The sequence below is a fragment of the Macaca fascicularis genome, chromosome 17 (assembly GCF_037993035.2).
Source record: "Macaca fascicularis isolate 582-1 chromosome 17, T2T-MFA8v1.1".
Taxonomy (NCBI): Eukaryota; Metazoa; Chordata; class Mammalia; order Primates; family Cercopithecidae; genus Macaca; species Macaca fascicularis.
This window is the reverse complement of record NC_088391.1, coordinates 98,917,173-98,941,502: the sequence shown is the minus strand read 5'-3', so window position 1 is coordinate 98,941,502 and position 24,330 is coordinate 98,917,173. Positions and strand designations below refer to the sequence as shown.

Here is a 24,330-nt window from a genome sequence, read left to right as displayed (position 1 = left end):
GAGTAGGTTGGATTACAGGAGTAGCTTGGACTACCACCACGCCTAGCAAATTTTAATTTTTTTTTTTTGTAGAAAATGGGGACTTGCTATTGCCCAAGTTTTTCTCAAACTCCTGGCCTCAATTCACCATCTTGCCTTAGCCTCTCAAAGGGTTAGAGGAGCTACCACACCTGACCTCACAATATATTTTTAAGTGATTTCCTTATTGGTTTCTCTAAGACTTACTATACTTATCATAGTTTATCACAATCTACTTCAAATTTATACTAACTTAATTTCAGTGAGATACAGAAATGTAACTTCTACATAGCTCTCTACCCTCTTTCCTCTTTTGATACTGTTATACATATAAACATCTACGCATGTTATAAAACCAAAACCAAAATAAATTCTTATAATTTTACTTTATAAAATTTTATATTTACTAAGGAGACTTAGGAATAAAAGCAAAGCAAGTATATTTATAGAGTTTGTTATAATAGTCTTCTTACTTACCATTTTAGGTCCACTTTTTTCCCCTGAGGATTCAAGTTACTATCTGACATCATTTCATTATTCCATGGCAGCTTTGCTCCTACCCACTTCCTTTGTTTTTATTATCAAATTACATATTTATTTGTTGTAGACTGAATAATACAATTATGCATATATATTTTATGCAAGTTATTTCCATAATTTAAGAAAAGGAGAAGAAATATGCATGTATACTGTCTTTTCTAATTACATAATTATCTTTACCAGTGCTTTTTGTTTTTTTTGTGAGTGGATTCAAATTACCATGTATGATTACTTACTTTCAGTGTGAATGACTTCCTTTAGTATTTCTCACATGGTGGGTCTGCTCACAAAAATTATGTTTTTGTTTCTAGGAATATTTTGCTTCATGTTCATTTCTGAAAGTTTTGTTGAATATAAGATCTTGTTTGACAGCTCTCTTTCAGCACTTGGAATATTTAATACCATTACTTTCTGTCTTCCACTAATCAATTCTGAAGATTAGTCAGCTGTTAATCTTATCGGGGATTTCCTTATACATGATGAGTTGTTCTACTCTTGCTGCATTCAATGTTTTCTCTCTTGTTTTTCAGCACTTTTCCTATGCTGTTTCTAGGTATGGATCACTTTGTGCTCATCCTGCTTGGAGTTCCTTGATCTTGGGTGTATAGATTGATGCTTTTTATCAAATTGGGGGAATTTTTGGTCATTATTTCTTTGGATATTTTCTCTGCTCTTTTCTCTCCTCTCTTTCTGGCACTACCATTATGCATATGTTGGTGCAGTTCTCTGAGGCTCTGCTTATTTTTCTTCATTCTTCTTTGCCCTCTGTGTTTCAGATTGCCTAGTCTTGATCAAGTTTACATAAACTTTATGAAGTCGATATTCAAGTTTGCTGATTACTTCTGCCAGTTTGATTCTGCTGTTAAGCCTGTCTAGTGAATTTTTCATTTCAGTGACTGTGCATTTCGACATCAGAATTTCCAGTTAGTTCATTATTTAAAATAATTTCTATCTCTTTTGATACTTCTCTGATGAGACGGAGACAGTTTGATGTAAAACAGTTTGATGTAAAAACTGGTTTTACAAAAAGGGAATTATCCCATGCCATAGCCATCTTCCAAGTGTTTACTTTGCTCTAGAATATGACTGTAAAACCAGAGTATCTATAGCATTTAAATTGATCGAAGACACATACATTTAAACATTGCTGACAAATTGTCTTTTTTTCCTTATGACTGGATAAAGAACCAGGTAAACAAATGTAGAATTTGCATTTATCCATAATTTACTACAATGAGCATTCTTTTTCAAAGTAAATTCATATATTTTAAAGAAAACATCCTTTGGTTTTGATCAACCTTATGGAAATCTAAAATAGCTTTTGATTTCTATATACTCAGAATCACAGAAAGCCCTTGCTAGGCTGGGCGCGGTGGCTCACGCCTGTAATCCCAGCACTTTGGGAGGCCGAGGCAGGCAAATCATGAAGTCAGGAGATGGAGACCATCCTGGCTAACATGGTGAAACCCCATCTCTACTAAAAATACAAGAAATTAGCCAGGCATGGTGACGGGTGCCTGTAGTCCCAGCTACTTGGGAGGCTGAGACAGGAGAATGGCATGAACCTGGGAGGCAGAGCTTGCAATGAGCCGAGATCGTGCCACTGACCTCCAGCCTGGGGGACAGAGGGAGACTTCGTCTCAAAAAAAAAAAAAAAGAAAGCCCTTGCTAGATGCGGCCACTGGAACCAACTGAGCCAAACAGCCACTTTTCACAAGGCCCTGAAAGGTGATATATCATCCCAAGGTCACACAACTTTTTATATAGAAGAATCTCTTTCAATAGCAGTTCAATCATATTTACAAGCTCATTAAATAAAATGATACTTTTTATGAGAAAACTGTGACATTTGATAGAAATATAAACCACATTTGTAGGCAAAAAATAAAACATTTTATATAGCTTGACATTAAATTGTTAACTGCATCACTATTTTGACAATCCGAAAGGAAGGAGGAAAATATAAGGCTGATTCACCACATATTCTATTTAAATTTCTCATTTTATATGTGGAACAGTGAAGATTAGACTGCAGGCTCTTTAATTTCAGGGCTCCTCTGATGTGTAAAGTATACTTGTTGACATCTTATAATAAGGTAATTCTAATCTAATATTCAGCTCGTCTTCCTCTTATTGGACCTAAGAAGCACAGCACCTTTCCTGAAAGAGTCCAGTGATATTAAAAAGGAACCATGTAATGTTACCGGACGGACTACAGGCCTCAGCTTTCTCCAAAATGCTGATGATCGAGGTGCTCTTACCATGCCCCTCACTTCTTTCTGAATCCTCACCAGAAGCCCAGTTAATGTCCACATTGCTACCAACAGTCTTTTTAAGGCAATCTACACTTTTTGTAGTACATTTCTCAAAATTCTTCTAGCCTTATTCACTATCTAACTCCAAAGCTATTTCCCCATTTCCTCTACCAAAATCTGTATTATCTCCCTATGAAAGCCATAATAAATTACCAAAATCTTGGAAGATTAAAACAATGGGAATTCATTCTCTGATCATTCTGGAGGCCACCAGTCTGAAATTAAGCACCAGCAGGACCACCCCCTCCAAAGGCTTCTGGGGAGGAGTCTTCCCTTGCTTCTAGTTTCTGTGGCTGCTAGTGTTCCTAGGCCTCCTTGTCTCATGGTCTTGTCACTGCAGTCTCCACCCCCATCTTCACATATCCTTCTCTCTTTGTGTGTCAAATCTCCCTCTGCCTCTCTTTTATGGCAGTTATGATTGGATTAAGAGCCTACGCAGATAGTCCAGGATAATCTTCCCAAGTCAAGAACCTTAATTTAATCACATCTGCAAAAACTCTTTTTCCTTACAAGGTAACATGTACAGATTCCAGGGATTAGAACCAGCTAACTTTGGAGCCGTTATCCAGCCAATACAGAAACTAAAGAGATTTCATAACTAAATGCAACTTGTGGTTTGAAACTCAATTCTGTTAATATAAAGGACATTATTGAGATAATTAGCCAGACTTGAAAGGGATCTGAGAATTCAGTGGTAGTAAATTATTGGTTAATTTCTTGACTGTAATGGTTGCATTGTGAATGTGTAGAATATTTTAAATAAATACACATGGAAATATTCACAGGTGATGGTGCATTAGTTCAGGGACTTATTTTCAATGATTTAAAAATAATTATTTTACTGTACTTCCAACCTTCTGTAAGTTTGTGATTGAAAACAATAATACCAATAAAAATGTGAATGGAGAAAAAAGAAAGAAAAGGGACCGGATTGAGGGACTACTAATACCTCCACAGGAAGAAGTGAGAGGTTCAAGCAGAAAGGGAAATTCAACAAAATGATATAGGACTGTTTAATCTCAAGGCAGATCAAAAAGTGTGCTCTTTTCTGAGCTACATTGTAATCTAAGCATATATTTTTCTCACATTCCAGTATTCCTACTCCCTTGCATTTTTTTTCCATCTCTTACTAGGAGATAGTACATTTTGCTAAACTGACCTTCTTCTGAAAAATTCCCCATGATTTGCCTTTTATCTCTTCCAGCTTTACTCACATAAATAAGAATTAGAAGTCAATGAATTATTCATTAATATGTTTTCTTGAATTTGAGGCTCTAAGTATCAATTATTCTAATAAGGGAAATAAACTGCACTATTAGAACAAAAATGGTTTATATTTTAGATTAGCTACTCCCCTTATAAAATGGAACACAAATAATTGTTATAAACATATATATTCCAAATATGAGGTAAAATTTGCACATGGAAAAATTTACATTCTCCTTCCCTTCAAAAAAGCCTTCTATTGTTTTTAAGTGCAAAACAGCATAAAACATTATTTTGGCCACCTACCCCAACTACCTTGTATTCCAGTAAACAAAATGTCACGTAAACCAACCTCTAAGGATTGCATTTTAATTAACATGATTTTAATTACATGATTGTGTTTTAATGATAAGTGTAACCATCACCTTGTACTCCATTACCACCTTTATGATTACCTTGAGTTTAATGCCCAGATTAATCCAACTGCATATTGCAGCCTTTACAAGCTTGTGGGGTGCACAGTGATGCAAATGGAGACTACTGAAAGTTCTAGAGCTTTCCACTCTCGCAAAAAGTGACTCTGCCTGCAAATGTATTTAAATGTTAATATATTTTCCATCAATATCATTAGGTAGTGGAAGATTTTCTGTATGGCAGGAATGTTTTCATTCATTAAATGTTTATTGAATGTCAGCTATGTGTCAAAGGCATTGGTCTCTCCATTGAGGAGTGAGTGTTGTGCCCACCTTCACAAAATTTATAATCTATTGGGTGAAACTCTATACTTGGTGTCTGTGTGTCTATAACTCAAGGTGTTAATGACTAGTTAATGACTAATGGCAGGATATTCAAATACAGGTAATGGTGAAATACAGTAATAGACTAGGAGGGATGGCAGCCTTGAAAAATTATTAAATCAGCTCTCATTCATCTCCAGGGCCACTTTTAAGAAAGAATTAGAACTGTTTATTGTCTTACTCACTTTGGGCTGCTGTAACAAGTATCATAGACTAAATGGCTTAAACAGAAATGTATTTCTCACATTTCTGGAAGCTAGAAAGTCCAAGGTCAAGGTGCTGGCAGACCCTATGTCTGGTAAGGGCACTCTTCCTGGTTGGCAGACAGCTATCTCCTTGTATCCTCACATGGCAGAGAGAGGTAGGAGTAGCTCTCTTCATGAGGGCCCTCATTTCTCCACATTCATAAGGTCACTGCCTCGCAAATCCCCACCTCCTAATACCATCACTTTGGGGATTAGGGTCTCACACATGAATTTTGGGAGAGCACAAATAGTCCATAATATTTACTGTCTCCAGAGATTCTGCCCTTCCCACATCCTCCCTTATGCAGTCTGTCCTGTGTTTTGAGGAGTGCATGCTCTTTGCAAAGAGGAGCCTGGAACTCACTTATACCTCAAGAAATATGCTCTAGAACAAAAGACTAAGAAAAATGCCAGTGTCACATTAATTCAAGTGTCTGTGTCATTTCATTTGTTTTAAAAGTAATCGTGATGATGAATTTTTAATAAGGGAACCATGGCTACAGGGTTAAAAAACGACGGAAAAAAATCAAAACTGGCACAGTGACTATCACCCAAACTGGATGTCCCATGACAAGGGCTTCTTTGGCCTTCCACTAATGTGCCCACCTGACTTTCTGGTTCTTCCTGTCTTATCCAACACCAGATCTACTTGATACTGCCACACTTGTTGATCTCCACTGATCTCTGTTCCACATCCACTACCTGTACTCTTTGCTCCTCTCTTTCCTGAGCTTAGTTACCAGTCTCTTCTGCTCTCCTTAAGATGGAGCCCTCAAGGAACACACAACCTGCACAATTATTGCCCCTCTTATTTTCTGTAGACTGCTGTAATTACACGGGTAACTTCCAATGTTTCTACTTTATTACTTTGGGGTGCGTGTGTAACTTCCAGGTTTGTTGCTATTTTAAGTCTAAACCTTTAAGAAATGTGAAGTATTAAAGTAATGGCCTTCGTGTTTTTCTTCTTAAAGATGGAAAAGTTTGGACAAACTTTATAATCAGTGTGCACATTCTATACAGAAAATGTATTTAGTACTACAACATGCTCAGCACTGTGCCAGGTGCTATGTAAGACAGGAATCACATGACACTCCTGTCAGATCAAAAGACAATATATTATAAAGAAATGAATTGAATATAATCAAGTATCAAAATACAAAATGCTTTGAGTGCAATGGGTGTTCAGAAAAAGAAAAAAAAAAATATTGGTAGAGCTACCATAAATTCGGTCAGGGACTCAGGGACATAGAGAGGTGGGAGGGAGGTACTGGATCTAGAGGTTAAAGCACCAGATATAAATAAACAAACAGAAGAAGAGTAAGTTTGATTCAAGAAAGAGAAAGAACAGATACCTTTTACAAGGTTTAGTTTGTAAAGGACCCTACAGAATGAAAGCTCTGACTTTGATCTACTGAGAAATGCAGCCACTGAAAACCACTGGATAGGGAATGATAAGAGAGTTTTTCTGGTAAGTTAGAAAGAATAGGGCAATGATCCAGTTCATATTCAGTTATTAAGAATAAATGACAAAAAGGACTCAGAACAATACTTGGAACACAAAAAGCACCCAATAAAAATGTTGACTACTATGAAATAATTTGAGGGACTGGTATGGTAGTAGTGGAAATGTTGGGAAAATAAATCTTATTGGAAAAACAGCAAGATGTGTTTCAAAATATCAGGAATAAAAAGACAACTTCAAGATTTTTTTTTTTTTTTTTTTTTGAGGCGGAGTCTCGCTCTGTCGCCCAGGCTGGAGTGCAGTGGCCGGATCTCGGCTCACTGCAAGCTCCGCCTCCCGGATTTATGCCATTCTCCTGCCTCAGCCTCTTGAGTAGCTGGGACTACAGGCGCCCGCCACCTCGCCCGGCTAGTTTTTTTGTATTTTTTAGTAGAGACGGGGTTTCACTGTGTTAGCCAGGATGGTCTCGATCTCCTGACCTCGTGATCCGCCCGTCTCGGCCTCCCAAGTGCTGGGATTACAGGCTTGAGCCACCGCGCCCGGCACAACTTCAAGATTTTTTGAGAGGATAACTCTTACGAGACTAACATCTAGATTTTCCTACAGAAACACCCATTTAATGACTTTGAAAACATGTACGTTACTGTATAATACTTATTTCAATTCACAGTCAATTCTTTCGGATTCCTGAATAACTGATCAACTTGTAACCCATTTCAACATTTCTAATCTATTCTAACATGAACAAAATTTTCAAATTGTTTGGGTAAATTAGCAAATGAATAGCTGTCCTCGATTTAGAATCAGAGACCTGGACTGACATCTTGGTTCACTCTAGGTAACCTTGTGCATGTTACTGAACCACTCTGAGTCTATTTCTTATAAAATGGGACTACAAATCACTCTAAGGTTTGTTGTGAAGATTCAATTAACACATTCAACACCTGGGCCTTATATTTGAAGATCCTCAAAAAATTTCTTTACCTTCCTCTCCCCTTAGTGAAATAGGAGCTATAGTCTCTAGCCAGATCTAATTGTTCATGCTTTTTAGTTATGTAATGGAATGTAAGGAAAGAGCTGGAGAGTGAAATGGCAATGTGAAAAAGCTTATCTTGCAAAATTAAGAAATAGTAATCTAAAAACGACTTCACCCTGGGATTCAAGTTGGTGATCTTTCAGGGTAGTACATGAGAGACCCTAGCTCCCACCAAATCTACCCATACAAAGATGGGCTCCAATATGTGAATTCTTCATCTTCCCTTTCAGGGGACCATTTAAGATTCATCATACACATCCTATTATCCAACTCATTCTGATATATTCAAGCGTGCACATTTCTTGTTAGGAAAAGCAAGGTATAGGCCCCTAAAGGCTTAGTATCAGGCCACTTTTTGATCATTAAAAACCATTAACTAAAATACAAACAAGAGGGGAAAAAAAGCAGAATATTTTTAAAAAGCATTTTATGAAATCTGAAGGTAACATAATAATTATGAAGTTAAAATGTATTCATTCCTAGATTCAATTAACTAAAGAAATGCATTAGGGATTAGTCATTCACCAGTGGTTCATGTATAGTTTTAATATGAGCCTAAATTAAATGTAAGAGGATAATACTCTCTGGGGAATGAAATATAAATCTAACTTCTATTTTTTATCCATACCATTACTAGAATAAAATTCATTAATTTCAGTACAAATTAAGGAATTTTACATAACCATTGAGAAAACTTTAATGTCCTACCATAAAATTCTAGATTAACAATTTTTAAAAAAAGACTGAATACAAACTATCTGAAGACATTAGTCAAATTTTTAATGTACCAATTTATTGCATATGTCAGTACAGAAAAATAGAAAGTATATTTTAAAAGAAATTTATTGTAAAAAACAAATGTAAATGTTTGCTTGCCATGGTTAGCACACAATGTACTATGACATTCAAATTTGAGTTATAAAATTTTATTACTTCAAATAAAATATGGCAAATAACAAAAATGATTTACATTATGAAATGGGATTAACTTATTTTATACTGAACATACTTGAATATGTTAAAAACAACTTGAATTTTCCATATACGCTGTACTGACAGAAATCATTATAAATTATGGTAAACACACACTCACCTGTTACATATGTATATACGGCACTTTTTGTAAAAAAGTGTCTCATACATAGTCCTGTGTTTAACCTACATTTTAAGATACAAAATATAAATGGAGGTATATTTGCGCCATTTGGCAAAAATGTGTAGACTAGTATTAAGATGACTGCATTTGTCTTGCCATACAAATGAATATATTATTTCCAATTTGCTAAAACGATGTGTGTATATATATATAGTATTAAGAATAAACAGATGTACATTTCATTTTCTACCCTATCAATTTAAAAAATAAATGTCTGTGCTCTGTCATTTCCATCTTTACCTGAGTAATATGAAAATACATAAATTTAAGTGGATAATCCAAAAGGGTTACTTATGACTAATTTTTCCTCTCACAGTTTTAAAAAATATATATAATTATCAAACATAATAGGAAAAAGGGAAAGGAGAAGAATCAGTGGAAGATTTCAGTATCTCAATCGTGACTTAAATTAAAAAGTGACTTCTGTGACATTCTTTTTACAGTTTACCTTACCTATCCCTATCCTCAAGGAGAAAAGGGTCTCCTTAATCTAAACTGCTCTTAAGCTATCTGAGCTTGAAAGATAATTTACAAAAAATGAAATATGGCCTTCACTCTTTAATTCCCCCAAACCTATTCCCACCAAGCCGAATCTTACAAATGTAAGAAATACGTAAGCATCAGATGGTATGAATTCTCAACAGATATTATAGCATAATTACTCCAGTGACATATTACCAAAGCTGTAATCTATGTAATTATCAAGTGTCTACAGGTAATCATAAATTTCAGCAGCCCTGTAGCAAAATTCAGAACACCATTTTTATGAAAATATCAATTTTAACAGTCAAAAACATTGCAGTAACAGGGTAGTTGCAATGTCAAGTGCCACAGCCACTTTTTGTTAGAAATGCTTTGCGTCCAAATGTTTTGCACTATTTCCTTTCACCAATCTCATTATTTTCCCTATCTAAATGTAAAAATTGTGTCACACTTTTCTTTCTAGTTGTTTCTATCCTACTAGTATTCTATTACGTGTCACAAATTATTTTTTCTCTTATTTTGCAGAATTCTTTTTAGGGTCCTTTTTAATATTTTTTTCACCAGTTTTTCCCCCCCAATCGTTCCCTTTAAAATAATGGATGTGAGATTTTATTCTAAATGAGCTGTATCTTGCCATATTTAAGATCACTCTAGGATCCCCAAATTTATAGTAACTTAATAACTTAGAGTTCTTTTGTAAACTCCTATAGCTGCTCTTGCATAAATAAGTCAGAAGTTAATAAACAAGATAGGTACATATACTTCCATTCACTAAGCTATGGGTCCAAAGTGAGGGAGTGACTCCTGAAGAAGTCTCATTTTACCAGGACCAATTGCTTTGGCTACAAAACTAGAAATATTTTCAAAAATGATGCCATGGGCTTCATGGACCCTGATACTAAGTTTGTTTTCCACCTCTTACTCATCTAAGGAAACAGTCTCAAATACAGATGCTAATGGAGAAAGATGTGGTACAGCCCCAGGCACAGCCTCTGCCCTTAGCTGTAGAAAGAAAGGCTCCTTAACCCTACGAAGAGAATGAAGGTAGGGGACGGCAAACAAGTACTCTACAATTTTTGAAGTCCTGGCTTAAAATTTAAAAAGATAGTTTATAAACCTGGAATATCAAAAAGAAAAAGCAGCATAAAAGCAAAATACTGATGAAGAAACAGCTTTTATACCTCATCAGCATATTTAGAACTAAAGCTGATAAATTTCTCCATAGTGTAATGACTGATTACATAAAAACATAAGGTGTTTTTTTGTAAACTTTAAAGAATGATACAAATATAAGGTATGCCATGTAAGCTCGTGTCTAAATATACATTTTGTTGTATTTTCTTTTTAATACATTTATATTTAGAATAGTCATTCTACATAGCAAGGACCGACAAGAAAAGTAGCCTTTAATTGTGGTGAATTTATACATACAAAATATGCCTTCCATGATATGCATTACCAACTTGTTTTAAAAAGCAAGACTTTTTACAATTAATAATTTATAGAAAAACATTATTCTTAGAAATCATACTTGCTATAATTTATTTTTTCTAAACACTGGCATAAAGTGAGTAAGAATGCTATTTGGCAAAAGTATTTCTAGCCCTATCTCCATTGAAAGTTTTAAATTGAGGTCAACATTATTGACCCATTATTTCTCTGTTCTAGTTGCTTGCAGAAAGCCACTAAATACAGCTAAAATATTCAAAATATTATATGTTAAAGCTGACATAATATTACACAAAGCTCAATTACATCTAATTTTTGAGGACTGCATGAAATAACTTGGCACAATTATGACTCAGAGCGTGTATTTTTATTAAGGTATATCCTGCAAGTTTTAAGGGACTTTTTCCTAAGATTTTCTTACTTTTCTATGCATCTAAATCCTACTTCCCACCTATAGCTATTTAACTGCTAAATGTGGTAATAGGTTTTGTGTCAAAAAGCTCCAGAATTCCTTCATTCCCACACTCCTACATGTAAAACTTTTAAAATAAATAAATAAGACTTCCTAAAACTGTCTTTTGATTGTAGGAGTTCTATTTCACAACATTAAACCAAGAACATTGTTTTTTATTGTTGTTGTTGTTGGATTGTGTAACTTTTATTTTCAAGAAGTTCAATAAATGATATCTTGCCTTTGATAGGATAGATATAACTAGGTACTGGGACTTAAAATCAAATGTGAGAATTTTTTAAAAGTAGTATGTACAATCCTGTAAAGATAAAAGACTTCCTCATTTAATTCTAACTAGTGCTAATCTTCATTATGACTGCTATGAGTGGTTCAGCTGAAGACTTACAAAATCGATAGAAGCTAAAATTCTCTTTGCCACCAAAGTTACAAATGTTAAAAAGTTGAAATATGCACATCAAAGCTGCAGTAAAATTCTAAATTTCTATTTCTACATGCCATGATCCAGACTGTACCTAACAAAAACACGGTACATTTATATTGGAAAACAGGGTCCCATTTATTTGTAAGAAAAAGCTGGATCTCAGCATTCACCAGAGCAAAATTCAGTGGCGACCTGCACACAGGTCTCAATTTCACTTCTTGCCAAAAACAAAATAGAGTTTACATAAAAATAGATATAACCCAGATAACCATATACATCAGTATATGACCAGTGCTATTTACATGTAAAATGCTGCATTGCATAATTCAAGGAATAAAATACCATCATGCATTTCATTTAACTTTTAAGGTGAAAAATGCAGTTACAGAACTAAGTTTGCTTACCATGATTGTCCCAATATTTACTTAAGAAATAATACCCAAAGGTTTCTTGTTTACATATCTCTTTCCACATCTAGCTATTCATCTGTGTAACAGATTACACCACTTTAGCAACAAGAAACTTTTGAACAATATCTAATATACTGACATATTAAACTAAAGATATGAATACATAACCACATTGAAAGTTTTGATGAAAATGTATGAAATAATCCCAAGAATTATAGTTTTTCAAATGTAAAAAACTATTTGGAATATCATAAAGGAGCAGTGAAGTCCTTTCAAAGTTTAATGTCACTCTTCAGACAGTACAGACATAACACACTTCTAAAAGGAACATTCTTTATCATTCTGCACAAATCAAAATACAATGCAATAATCAAAAAGGGAAACATTATATAATTGTTACATTTGATGAAGTTTTTGCCATTTCTTCAGGAGAATGGCTCTTTACGACTTCTTTGATGAACTGTTCCAGTGCAGTGAAATAGCCTTGGCACTGCCATGTATCATTGTGAGTCCCATCTGGAAAAATGGCTAATCTCTTAGTCCGAGATGGGGAGAGTTCATAAAGTTGTTTCATCATTACTGGAGGAATTAATTGATCTGAGAGTCCAGAGATGAAAAGAGAAGGCATTCTACACTGAGAGATTTTTCTGTAGGACAAAAATTTATTTTTGTAGCACCATAAAGGAAGGTAACGCATTGGAAAGAATGAAAATAAAGTGCTGGCCATATGTGGTATGCTTAAAAATGTGTTCTCCACCATAATGGCTGAAATCCTATGTGAATTTTCAGAAGCCAAATGAATAGCCACTGCTCCACCCAAGGAACGACCAAAAAGAAAAATTTTTGTTTTATCAAGGTCAGGTCTAGTCATCACATAGTCTAACACAGCTTCAGAATCTAAGTAGAGTCCTTCTTCACTTGCTTCTCCTTCACTTTTTCCATATCCTCGATAATCAACCAGCAAAAGGTTAACTTTGAGGTTAACCAACATAAGTAATGCATTTGGCAACCTGTGACCTATGTTGCCTGCATTCCCATGAAAATAAATTATAGTTGGGGAATAGGGTGAATTGTCTCCAGTGTATCGTATCAAAATAAGATTCAGACGTATTCCATCTTTGGTTCTGATGAAAATATTTTCATGTGGAATGCCAGTGGGCATGGGAACATAAAGACGTGAAGAGGATGGCTGTTCTGGAAAATAAAGCAATACATCCTGGAATTTATACAGAATACCTGCGATTGATATGAATATTAACAAAAGTAAGATAATGCCTCCATACAGATGAAAAGTCACTATTAAAGGTAAAAGAGAAATACGGCAGAGAGCCCAAGACCATGAAGCCAAGGCTATTAGCCATCTTTCAACAAAGTTCCACAGCATCCAGGACTTTTCCATTGTAGCTCTCTGTAAGTATCCTAGAGAGAGAGAGGGAGAATATTAATAATTCAACATGTATCTATTATTTTTTAAAAATCAATAATATAATAAACTATGGTACTAGGCCACATGTAATTGTTAAATATGGTAATAGGTATAGTCCATCCACAAAAGTAGTTGCTGTAATTTCCCTTGTCCTTTCTGTTCTCATATGTTTTACCATATCCCTCCACTGTCCTATTTATGAAACACTAGTATTCTTCAAATTAATTTATTTTTAAAAAGTGCTTATTTACGGCCAGCTACCTTCATTTATATGTTTTCACTGATTTGACCCCCAAAAAAGTTGATGCAATAGTGTCATTTTTTTTTTTTAAATGAGAAAACAAGCTCAGGGGCATAAGTAGACTGGCCATCATCTGGCTCTCAATGTAGATGAGCTGGGAGGCAAACAAGTGGTACATTTACTGTTAGGTTAGGTATGTCCAGGGCAAATTGAACTGAAGAGGCAGTTCAGAAATTCTAACATAGCAAGACCAATCTAATATACTTTGTCAATTTTTTTCATATACTGTAGCAAAAACTAAAGAAACTAGGATAAGGCGTTGGGCAAAACAAAACAAAATTTAAAAAAACAACTAGGGAAAGAAAGAATAAAAGTATCCCCCCTTTACCTCGAAGTTTTAATACTAAAATAATTTACTTAAACACTAGATTCTAATGTTGTATTATTTTTAAGAAAATGATTAATGATTTATCTTTCATATCTAATTAAAAATAAGTATCATATTCCTAGTGTCATGAGATTGGCAGTATCTTTTATATACTCTTTATTGAAGTTTCACATCCTGGGGTCAATAGATTGCTAAAATGTATTGATAAGGCAATAAATACTTGAGGGTTCAGTGTGAAACAAATACACAGAAATCCTCTGAGAACCAGAGATAAATAAAGTAAAATGACTCATTGGAGAACAATTTTTAAAAAGATTACTAAAATATGTAACTGATACAAAGAAAGTAAAGAAAAACTATTAAAAGAGAATTTTTGTTTTCAAAAGGTTTATACATGTTGTCTTAAAAAGGCAAAAGAATTGAGGTATGTTACAAATTTTCTTATATACTATTCATCTACTTATGCTTATTTACTGAATTTTTTAAAATACATTTCTTTCTTTCCCACTAACCGAACTGCTATAAAGAAGTTATAGACTGATTATACAAATAATGAGTTGGATGATTTAACAAATTTGATTTTTTACTATTATTTCACTAAACATAGACTTTTACATTTGAATTATTATTATTATTTTAAAATTTATTTATTATTATCATTATACTTTAAGTTCTAGGGTACATGTGCATAACGTGCAGGTTTGTTACATATTACATTTGAAATATTATTCAAATGAACTGAACCTTTTTGAACATAAACCATTTTTCTCTGATTTCCCAGAAATCAACACTGCCACCCAGTGGTAGCAAGTTTTATTACAGTATCATATCCTCCCTGAATAACTACTTATCACCTATCTCGTCTCAACTGCCTTTTCAGTAGAATGAGAGTTTTTTAAATGCTTACCTATAAGGCTGGTCATTAGTATCAAGTAAGATTAATAATAAGATCATTCATAAATGTTATAGACACGTTAACTGTATTTGCTTTTGTGACTACTATTTCTGGCTCTACTTTCTTAATGTGTTCTGCTCAAATTAGTTCTTACTTAAAAAATTATTATAAAACCAGATAAAATAGCTCCAAATATATGAATAAAGCATAATTTAAAATGTGAATTTTACATTTACATTTGTATCAATTTACATAAATGTTCAACTTATGAACTTTGAAAAGTTATTTGCGTTTTAGTAGCCTCTAACATCTAATTTTAGCAAACAATACTGAATTAAAATTTATAATGCTAGGAAGTGTATTTCTCTTTTTTCACTATTGTATCTCTAATGTCTAGTAGAGCACTTTACATATACTTATGACTAAAACATTTTTTAAATAATCTAATTACATATACAAATTATTAAATTTATTTTAAAAAATAAAAGTATTCTTAGCAGTGGGCATATATGTTTAAAACAACATCAGAAAAAGGGGCATATTTGTTTGGGTCTTTTACTGGCTAGGAATAATAAGGGATAAACTTACAGTTTGCCACAAAACATTCCTGAAAAGTCACATTAACTAAACTGTTTTGTGATAAACAATCATAATCTTACAATGAATTCTTGGACTACAGAAGTCAGAATAAAAGTCAATTCATCTTGAGTAATATCAAATGGAAGTCATTGTTAAGAACAGGTTAATAAAAATTGCTCTGGGGTGGTGGAGTGCGTGGGTATGGGTGTGTTTTCTCTTTAAGATATTCTTACATTGGTGGTTTAGAGTAAGAACTCCACTCACAGATTGCCTTATTTTTACCTAACCCCGCTTGCTAATAATCTCTGTTCCCTAGTCTGTATGATATTTCCATCTCAAAGATGATCTTAAAGGAATCAGGACAAGTGAACAATATCAGGAAGGATTTTTAATTTACTGAATTTGCTGAAAAGTATCAGCAAAGCACAATTACCATGCACCATCTGCTGAGATGTAAAAACAACTTCATACCCAGATGTTATGACAGTCACTAAAAACAAACACTGCCTCTAATAATTAAAGTTGACTGCATGGATCCTACAGCCAGCATTATGTTTTCTATTTATTTTGTCAATAAATTAGTGTGAGTAAAGGGTTAACAAAACCTTTCTCCCTCTTCAGATAAAAAATGACCTCTCCTTAACCTTCCTGCACTGTTTCCCTGGAAACCTGATAAAGGTAGGATATCAGTTGTGTTTCTAAGCAACAGTGTAGTAAAAATGGCTCCTACTGATGAGCTACATCTGGATTGAGAGGACAGTGAGCAGGGCTAAACATGCCCAGTGGGAAGTATAAACAGGGGCTTTTCTGAATCGAATATGACTTGTAATTGGCTTGCCATTTGCTTAGTCCTGGATGCTATACTCATATGCTGTTACAAAAAGACACTGTTTCCTGTGGAGCATGAAGCAGCTAAGCCGGGGTGGCGTTCACTCCCACCCTTGTGTCATTTTCCACTAGACCTGAGCTATCATCTGGGAACAATATACCTAACACTGACATGTTGGGTTTTCAAAAAAGCAGAGAGGCTGATGCATAGTACGGTTCACTACGGTCTACTGGGTCTTGTAAGCATCAATGTCCAGCTGACCCCAAGACCACTGCTACTAGTCATGAAGAATGAGTGAGGCAATCAAGTATGTCCTATGTGGTAAAACACTTATAAAATGTGTCTTCAGAAGAGACGTATTATTTGTCAGGTTCTTCTGCATGTGAAATCCATTTGCTGAGATCTTAGCATCATAAAAATCAGAAAAAAGGATGCATGTAATACACTCAAACTTAAATCAATTAGAACGGCTGCTGAGTGGGAGAGCCCATCAGATCTGTTCTACGTAGAATACAGAAATGTAGATAATCAATAACTTCTCATCTTCCAGTCTTCTTTTACATCATTATTGTATGTATTTTTAACCTTGTGTCTACATCTTAAATGAATACATGACAGTCCCATTACTCAATTTTCTGTTTGCTGTGTTATCAGATCTGGTATTACATGTCAAACATTTCTAAAACCCACCAATCTGTGGTTTTAATCACCCCCAGTAACTCCTTAACCATTCACTATCTGAGAACTTGCTGAGTTCTCATAATGATCTCTCATAAAATGCAAACTTCACTTTAAAATAAATCTAGTGGATTTTTCTCAATCCACACTGCAACACCAGACCCCCAAAGTGTCATCTGCTGTTGGCTTCTCCTCTATACCCAAATTGCTGTTTCTCTCTGCCCTACACCCCGAAAAGCAGACATTTTCCAAGGTCTTCTCCACTCTTTTATGTTATTATGTTCTTTCCCTCACTGATTTCATTCCTTTTCATGGCTCCAATTATCACACCTGTGTATGAATTATTCCCAATCTACAAGTCTACTCTTCATCTACAATCTTAATTTACCTGTTCCTCATGTACCTGATGCTTCACTGATATTTCAAACGTATCCAAAACTAAACGTATCCTGCTCCCTTCCCAACGTTTTGCAGGCTTTATGCTAATTATGCACACAAAAAAGCATGATGTGTAAACAAATGTATTTTTAAAAAACCCAGGATATGTAGCTAAGATTTAAGTGTTACAGTTTATTATAACCTGTACCAGTCTTGTATTTGAATGAAAAAAAAAATCAACCTTAGAAATAACTTTTGTGCTTTCTAAATGAAGTGGTTTGAAGTGTCACATTGACATTAGTGAGTGTGTCTCAAAAAATAATCTACTGAAAGCATGACTAATCTTTATTATCATGTACGGTATAAATTAGATATGATTGTTTTCCTTTTAAAAGAATGGTTTTGTTGTATTAGTGACATCCTGCTATACTACATAAGTAGTTTGATCATCTGAGGCAGTTTAAGATATGGTGCTCACCTTGAGGATTTACGGTCCTAACTGGCTTGTTGTAGTCACCTCTAGTGCTCCCTACTTACTGTCTCTAAATTTAAGTCCATTATGGGTATATAATAAACAATTTGAGACTAAAAATAAGAGCAGTCTAGAACTGTAACGCTCTCACACCACCTTGCTGGCTAACAGTGTTAGCTGAATGGTAAGTCAGCTAATGGCATGAGTGATGGCCACGCTTATCTGATGTCTACTAATCATCTCCTGTGTTCATACAGGTACCTGGAGGATCACAAACGGTTCCATTTTTAAGGAAAATTATTTAATTTAAATAATTATTTTATAAACTGATGCTTAAAAAAAAGAGATCAATATTGAAGTCATGCCCACCATGAATGGAATGAGTCCTCAGAATATCACTGCAGGCTCCCAGGGAAGCTATAAAATCCAGCATGCACCACTGAAGCAGGCCTATAGTTGATTTCCCAGCCTCTTCCAGAAGAGATGGTCATCAGATTCCAATGCATCCTAGTATACTATACAGCCCTTGCTCTCAAGTAGCTTGTGATCTACTCAGTAATGTTCAAGCAACTCTTGAGCTACTCAGGAGACAGATAGGGATATAGATAACTACATACATCTAACATAAGTTCATTTAATTATAGAGCAGACAAAGAAAAATCAAAGAAAAATGACAATTGTCCTTACAAACAGCAAAGGAAAATCAAAACCTTAGCTATATCTTTCCTTCACAACATAATTTTAGTAGTCTCTGGATTTCATCAAGGTTGATTACTTAGAGAAACCAAGTGAAACTTACGCAATGTTTTAAAAGCAGGACAAAGCATAACTCCAGAACTAAGAATCTCTTTTACTTTCCATCAAACAGCTGTCTGTGGCACTTATTTTTATTCATTTAGCACAATTATTCACAGAAACTGCAAGTATTCAGCATAATCTAAATAAATACTTGGCAAGGATAGCATAGAGGAATTTAGAGCTGTTAAACTGGATGAACTTTGAGGGTTCTATTAAATCTGAGATCTTTCTATGCCAGTGGTTCTCAAAAGGTGGTCAGAAACCTGAGAGTCCCCAAGACCCTCTAATGGGGTCCACAAGATCAATATTATGCTCATAATACTACTAAAATGTCATTTACCTTTCTCACTGTTTGACGTGTGCACTACTGGTGCATAAGCAATGATGGGGAAAATTGCTGGTGACTTTACAAGAATCAAGGTAGTGGCCTCACATGTTGGAGTCACTGTATTCTTTACCACCATGAGCTCACAGTAAATGAGGGAATAATCCAGTTCACTTAAGAATGTCAAAGAAGTAGTAAAAATTATTTTATCTCAACTAACAAGTACACATCTTTTTAACACATTGTGTGATAAATGGGTGACAAAATTGGAAGTGCACATAAAGCATTTTGTGCTATGTATTGAAATACATTTGAATTGTGAGCTGAACTAGCTGCTTTGTTCAGGTGACAACATTTTTATTTAAAAAGACAACTGACAAACTATGGCTGTTCAGACTTAGAGGTTTGGCAGATATTTACTAGAAAATGAATGAGGTTGCCAATAGCTCCGCGACACTTAAAAGACCTTTTTGCTGGCACTGTGGTAATCTATTAATATTGGGAAGAATCTGCATAACTCAATAAACCAATATATTCCAAATGACCAGTGAATGGTGTCACAAAATCAAGCAAACATGAGTAAAAAATTCACTACAAATCAATAGATTTTGATGTAACAAGGGACAAAAATTTCTCTGATGTAGGTTTCAGATGGCATGATGTAACTGACCTCTAAGGAAGTGCCTCCTGTTGAGTGATGGAGTCAGTCACACCAAAGAGTATCCACAGTTCTCTATTACAACACTCTTCCCTTTACAACGACAAATTTGTGTGAGCCTCACTTCCTTCATGTTTCACTTAAAGAGCCCAATAATCCGCCTGCCTTCTATGAGGCAGAAATTAAATTACAAAAATATAATCCCACACCTCTACTTTTTGTAATTAAAATTGTTTTATATAAAATTTTATTTATGTGAGTATGTAATGAACTTACTATTGCTATTTTTAAATGAATTAAAACTTCCAGTTTTAATGTATACACTTTATAAATTTCCAGGTTTAATTTCTAACACAATAAATATCTATATAATCCACATACATACAAAAAAAAATCTTTGGGATCTTTACATTTCTAAAATGTGAAGGGGTCTGAGACCAAAAAGCTTGAGAACCACTGTTCCACACTATTTAACCATATAACTTTATTGCCTTATGCCCCAAGACTTGCCCTCTTCAAATTAAGAAAGATATATTACATTTATCTAAACCCTTTCTGCATTATAACATACGTAAATATATTTAAGGTTTTTACCCAGTAATATTTTCTCCAAAAATTAAAAGTAAATAAAAACTTAAATATATCAAGAACTGAATTCAAAAGTATAGTAATACATTTTAATTATTGCCGTAAGGTTAGTAGGAGAGTAAACTAGACAAAATCTACTATATCATAGATAACATTTTACAATAAAAATTATATTTTAATGAAGGTCAGAACTGCTCTACAAATTAAATTCTAGTTATTTTAATTACTTTTAATTAAAAAGTGTACATTGGGCCAGGCGTGTGGCTCATGCGTGTAATCCTAGCGCTTTAGGAAGCCAAGGCAGGTGGACCGACTAAGCCCAGCAGTTTGAGACTAGTACGGGCAACATGGTAAAACACTGTCTTTACTAAAAATTACAAAAAATTAGCCGGGCATGGTGGCACGTGCCTGTAATCCCAGCTACTAGGGAGACTGAGGCACAAGAATCACTTGACCCCAGGAGTCGGGGTTGCAGCAAGCTGAGATTGTGCCACTACACTCCAACCTGGGTGACGCAGTGAGACTCCGTCTCAAAAAAAAAAAGTGTACATTGTATTGCATGTTGTATATCGAGTTACAGATTCTGCCACTAGCAAATGGTCTTTTAAAAATACAAAAAAATGCATTACCCATAGGTGAATTACAATGAATTTCCCAAAAACAATTTGGCAAAAGGCTAAACGCTTTCAAATACAATTAAAAAGTCCTAAGTCATAAATGTACTATTACTTCTTTAAAGGTCTTTAAGTCCATCCTAAATTGATAATTTTGGGAACAGCGTGTTTAAAAATAAAAAGTTTATACATTAAAAAAAAAAAAAGATGCCTACAAGTGGAAAGAACAATGTGCAGGTTCAAGTGAAAACTGTAAAAAGTGGAAAGCGAGTTCATGTGTCAATGCCAACATCCACATCCCAGCAGAGAATGAGGACCCCACACCCCATGGTGCTCATTAATGACTCTGGGTGAATCACAGCTTCCAATCACATGTGAAGTAATGTGGAACTCAGATTCAGTATTGTTACATCAATCTCTCTCCTCTTCTGTTAAGCATTGGGAAGTTAAGAAACCATGCCAGCTGCACAGCTAAAATGGAAACACAAATAGCTGCTATCAAGGTGTTGGAGACACCACAGAATGAATTATCTATTTCCCTAATGGTTACCCACATGCCATCAATAATGAAAAAGTGTGTATTGATAGTCCTACGGGACAAATGAACAGTAACTGCCTATGGAGATGCTGGATAATATCTGGATAGTTCAGACAGCATTTTTAACTAGGATTTAAATCTGTATGAGCAAATAGCTCAAAAATTATACCAGGCAGCAACTTAGTAGCTTTTTCGTGCTTGAAAATCTTGGCAAATAGAGTCAACTCTGGCAGAAGTAAAATGAGAGATTATTGTTACTATGGAAGCCAACCACAATTTGTTCTGAGATTATAAATATCTGAAATGTTTAAAAAAAATCCACAAGCCTAAAACTGTAGTGATGTTAGACTGATAATGAAATTCACAAAGTTTCCAATTTATAAATGGGCAATGTTCTAAAACTTTACCTATAAACTAGATGGATGAAACTCAGAATATTTGTTTTGTATAAAACCAGTGTTATGCAACATTAAGTATGTGAAAGTAAGTACAACTAGAAGCCTTACTAGAAGTATCGAGATTCTCAGGCTAGCTCATCAATGCCTGTAGTCCATGTACTGGAAATACTACATCTTTGCAAGGGATTTCAGCAGAATGCACTGTTGTAGGAGTTAACACCGTGTGAAACAGAAACATAAAATGTAATAATGGATTACAAAATCTGTCATTTGAGGAAAACTATCTTCATTAGAAGAACTGGAGCGTTTTTTAAGTCTACACACACACAAAAAAAGGCTGTTTAAAGGTCTTAAGACTTTCCTGACGCAACTAAACAAGGATTAGAAAGATTTCAAAATCTGAGTAATACATTAAACAGAGAAACAGAAATAGATTCCCCTGAGATAAGTTATGAGGACAGATCATGGGAAAATGTTAGTCCAACAGCTTCCTGCACCTATCACTAAGTTATATTGTTAGCCCAAGGCAATTTGGTTAGTAAACCCTCTTATTCACATGCCAAGAGGCCTCTGATGTGCCCAAGAAGAGGGCAGTGTGCCAAGAGCTACCTGTAGGTACCTGGCTTGCTTTCATCATTCCAAGTTAACTATCAATCGGAGGCAGTGCAGTGTGGTGCAATGGAAAGGAGACAGTGTTTTGGGTCATGGTCTGTTAATAGATAGGTAGGTTTTGCCAACTCACTTAGCCTCTCTAAATATATATTTCCTCATATGTAAAAGGAGGATGAAAGATTAAATTGAAATACTGTTGAGATAAAATGTAACAGTGTGTTAAGTGCAGCTACTTCTATGAGACAAAATTTAAATTAATTATCTACTATAGCAGAGTATGTGAAAGTAAGGACAACTAGAAGTCCTATTAGTCCTGGATTAAATAATGGATATGATTCCCTAGAGGCTACCGTATCCGAACACAGGAAGTAATCAGAGCAATGCACTCTTTTTCTGTTAAAACCAAACTCAGGTAGTAGATCCTTCAAAAAGCTTTCCTTGGACCCCTACTCCCTCCTGCCATCCATTCCATATTCTGTAGTTTGTGCAAACTTACGTGGCAGAAGTTACTATTACAGCGTAATTAACCTGCTTACACAGGCTGTGAGTTCCTTGATGACAGAGACCTCATCCTATCCAACTCTACATTTTTAATATGCAGCAGTGCCTGATGCATAGTGGGCCTCTATTAACAACTATTTAATTGAGCAGCTGATGTCTTAGGTAGGATATCATGGCGTTAACACTAAATGGGCAATCACGAAATCTTACACAGTAAAATAAAATTTGATATTTTAGTCAAAGACGAGTGATTTCCCTAAGCATGCATACCAATAAGTATTGATCCACGAACCCTCTCCCGTCAAAAGAGATCAGTGAAAATCCAATACCAACACACAAAGCCAATATACTCATCTCTCTCTATCCAGTTACTATCACATAGTAAACATAAATAAGAGTTGTTAAATGGGGATGGACTTTTTTTTGGTTTTGATACCTTGGGCAGTAATACTAGTAATTCATTTTACTGAAATGTTGACTAAAATCTACAGCAAAATTGACTTCGATTGCATGGGGTGCTTTTTTGATGTTTCCTGAATACCCCAGAACTTCCTGCCCTGATATTCACAGGTCTAAACCTGTTACTGGCGTGATTAGATCGGGACTCTCCCTTTCTCCAACCTAGTAGCTGGAATTATTCTATTTTACTTTTCATGTCTGTGGGGGAGACGAGGGTTGGATTTTAAAGATCGCAGGTTTGTACACATTACTGGAAATGCAATTGACACAGAACACTAAGATACGTTTTCGGTTCCAATTACAAAACGACACCCGGCGAGCCTCTGGCAATGCGCGCACCTTAGTTTCCAAAACAGGTATGTGGCTTCAGTTTGCTGCCCCTGGTGAGGGGTGAGCGGAGTAGGGGCGGCCGGCAGGGCTGCAGCCCGGACCGGCACGGCGCCCCGGGCTGGTCCTCCACAGCCCCCGGCGCTCGGCCCCCTCACGACCCCCCCGGGAAGCTGCACTGGCCCCGGGGCTCCCCCCACGGCCTCCCGGGAGGGTTTCGCGCCTGCCTTGAGGAGCCGGCGGCTCCCCACGACCCTCCTAGAAGGCGCGGACCGGCGCTCGGGCCCCGCGGGCTCGGGGTCCCCAAGCCGCACTTACTCAGACTCGCGGACAGGCTGCGCAGTCGGCCGCGGGCACGAAACCGGGCGCCGCGCAGCAGCGTACCCCCGCGTCGCTTCCGTCGCTCCTCATCATCCTCCTCCAGCCCAGGGGCCGCTGCCGTCGCCACGGTCTAGCCCGGAGCTCCTGCGGTGCGCTGTAGCCCCACTTCCGGCCCCCGCTCGGGTGTCGCCGGCAAACGCCCCCGCCGGCTCCCACATAACCTGTCCTCCGTCTCTGCTCCCGGAGTGGGAACCCTGCCCGCTCTCCCGAGCATGCGCAGAAGCCGCTGCCCGGG

The 24,330-nt window shown here is 35.8% G+C and overlaps 2 protein-coding genes across 3 annotated transcripts in view; both read right to left on the bottom strand.

Moving 5' to 3' along the window:
• TNFSF13B (TNF superfamily member 13b) overlaps positions 1-24,291 on the bottom strand; it is a 91,845-nt gene extending 67,554 nt beyond the window's left edge. For both annotated transcript variants that reach the window (XM_005586224.5, XM_045377416.3), the window contains exon 1: positions 24,033-24,291. The gene's annotated coding sequence lies outside the window, so the exon portion shown is untranslated. The remainder of the gene's footprint in view (positions 1-24,032) is intronic.
• ABHD13 (abhydrolase domain containing 13) lies at positions 10,644-24,291 on the bottom strand. The gene is made up of 2 exons (XM_005586223.5): positions 24,033-24,291; positions 10,644-13,429 (listed from the first exon to the last, which is right to left on the bottom strand). Exon 2 carries the CDS (start codon positions 13,407-13,409, stop codon positions 12,396-12,398), a length of 1,014 nt encoding a protein of 337 aa, XP_005586280.1. The 5' UTR covers positions 13,410-13,429; positions 24,033-24,291; the 3' UTR covers positions 10,644-12,395.
• Positions 24,292-24,330: the final 39 nt, after the last annotated feature.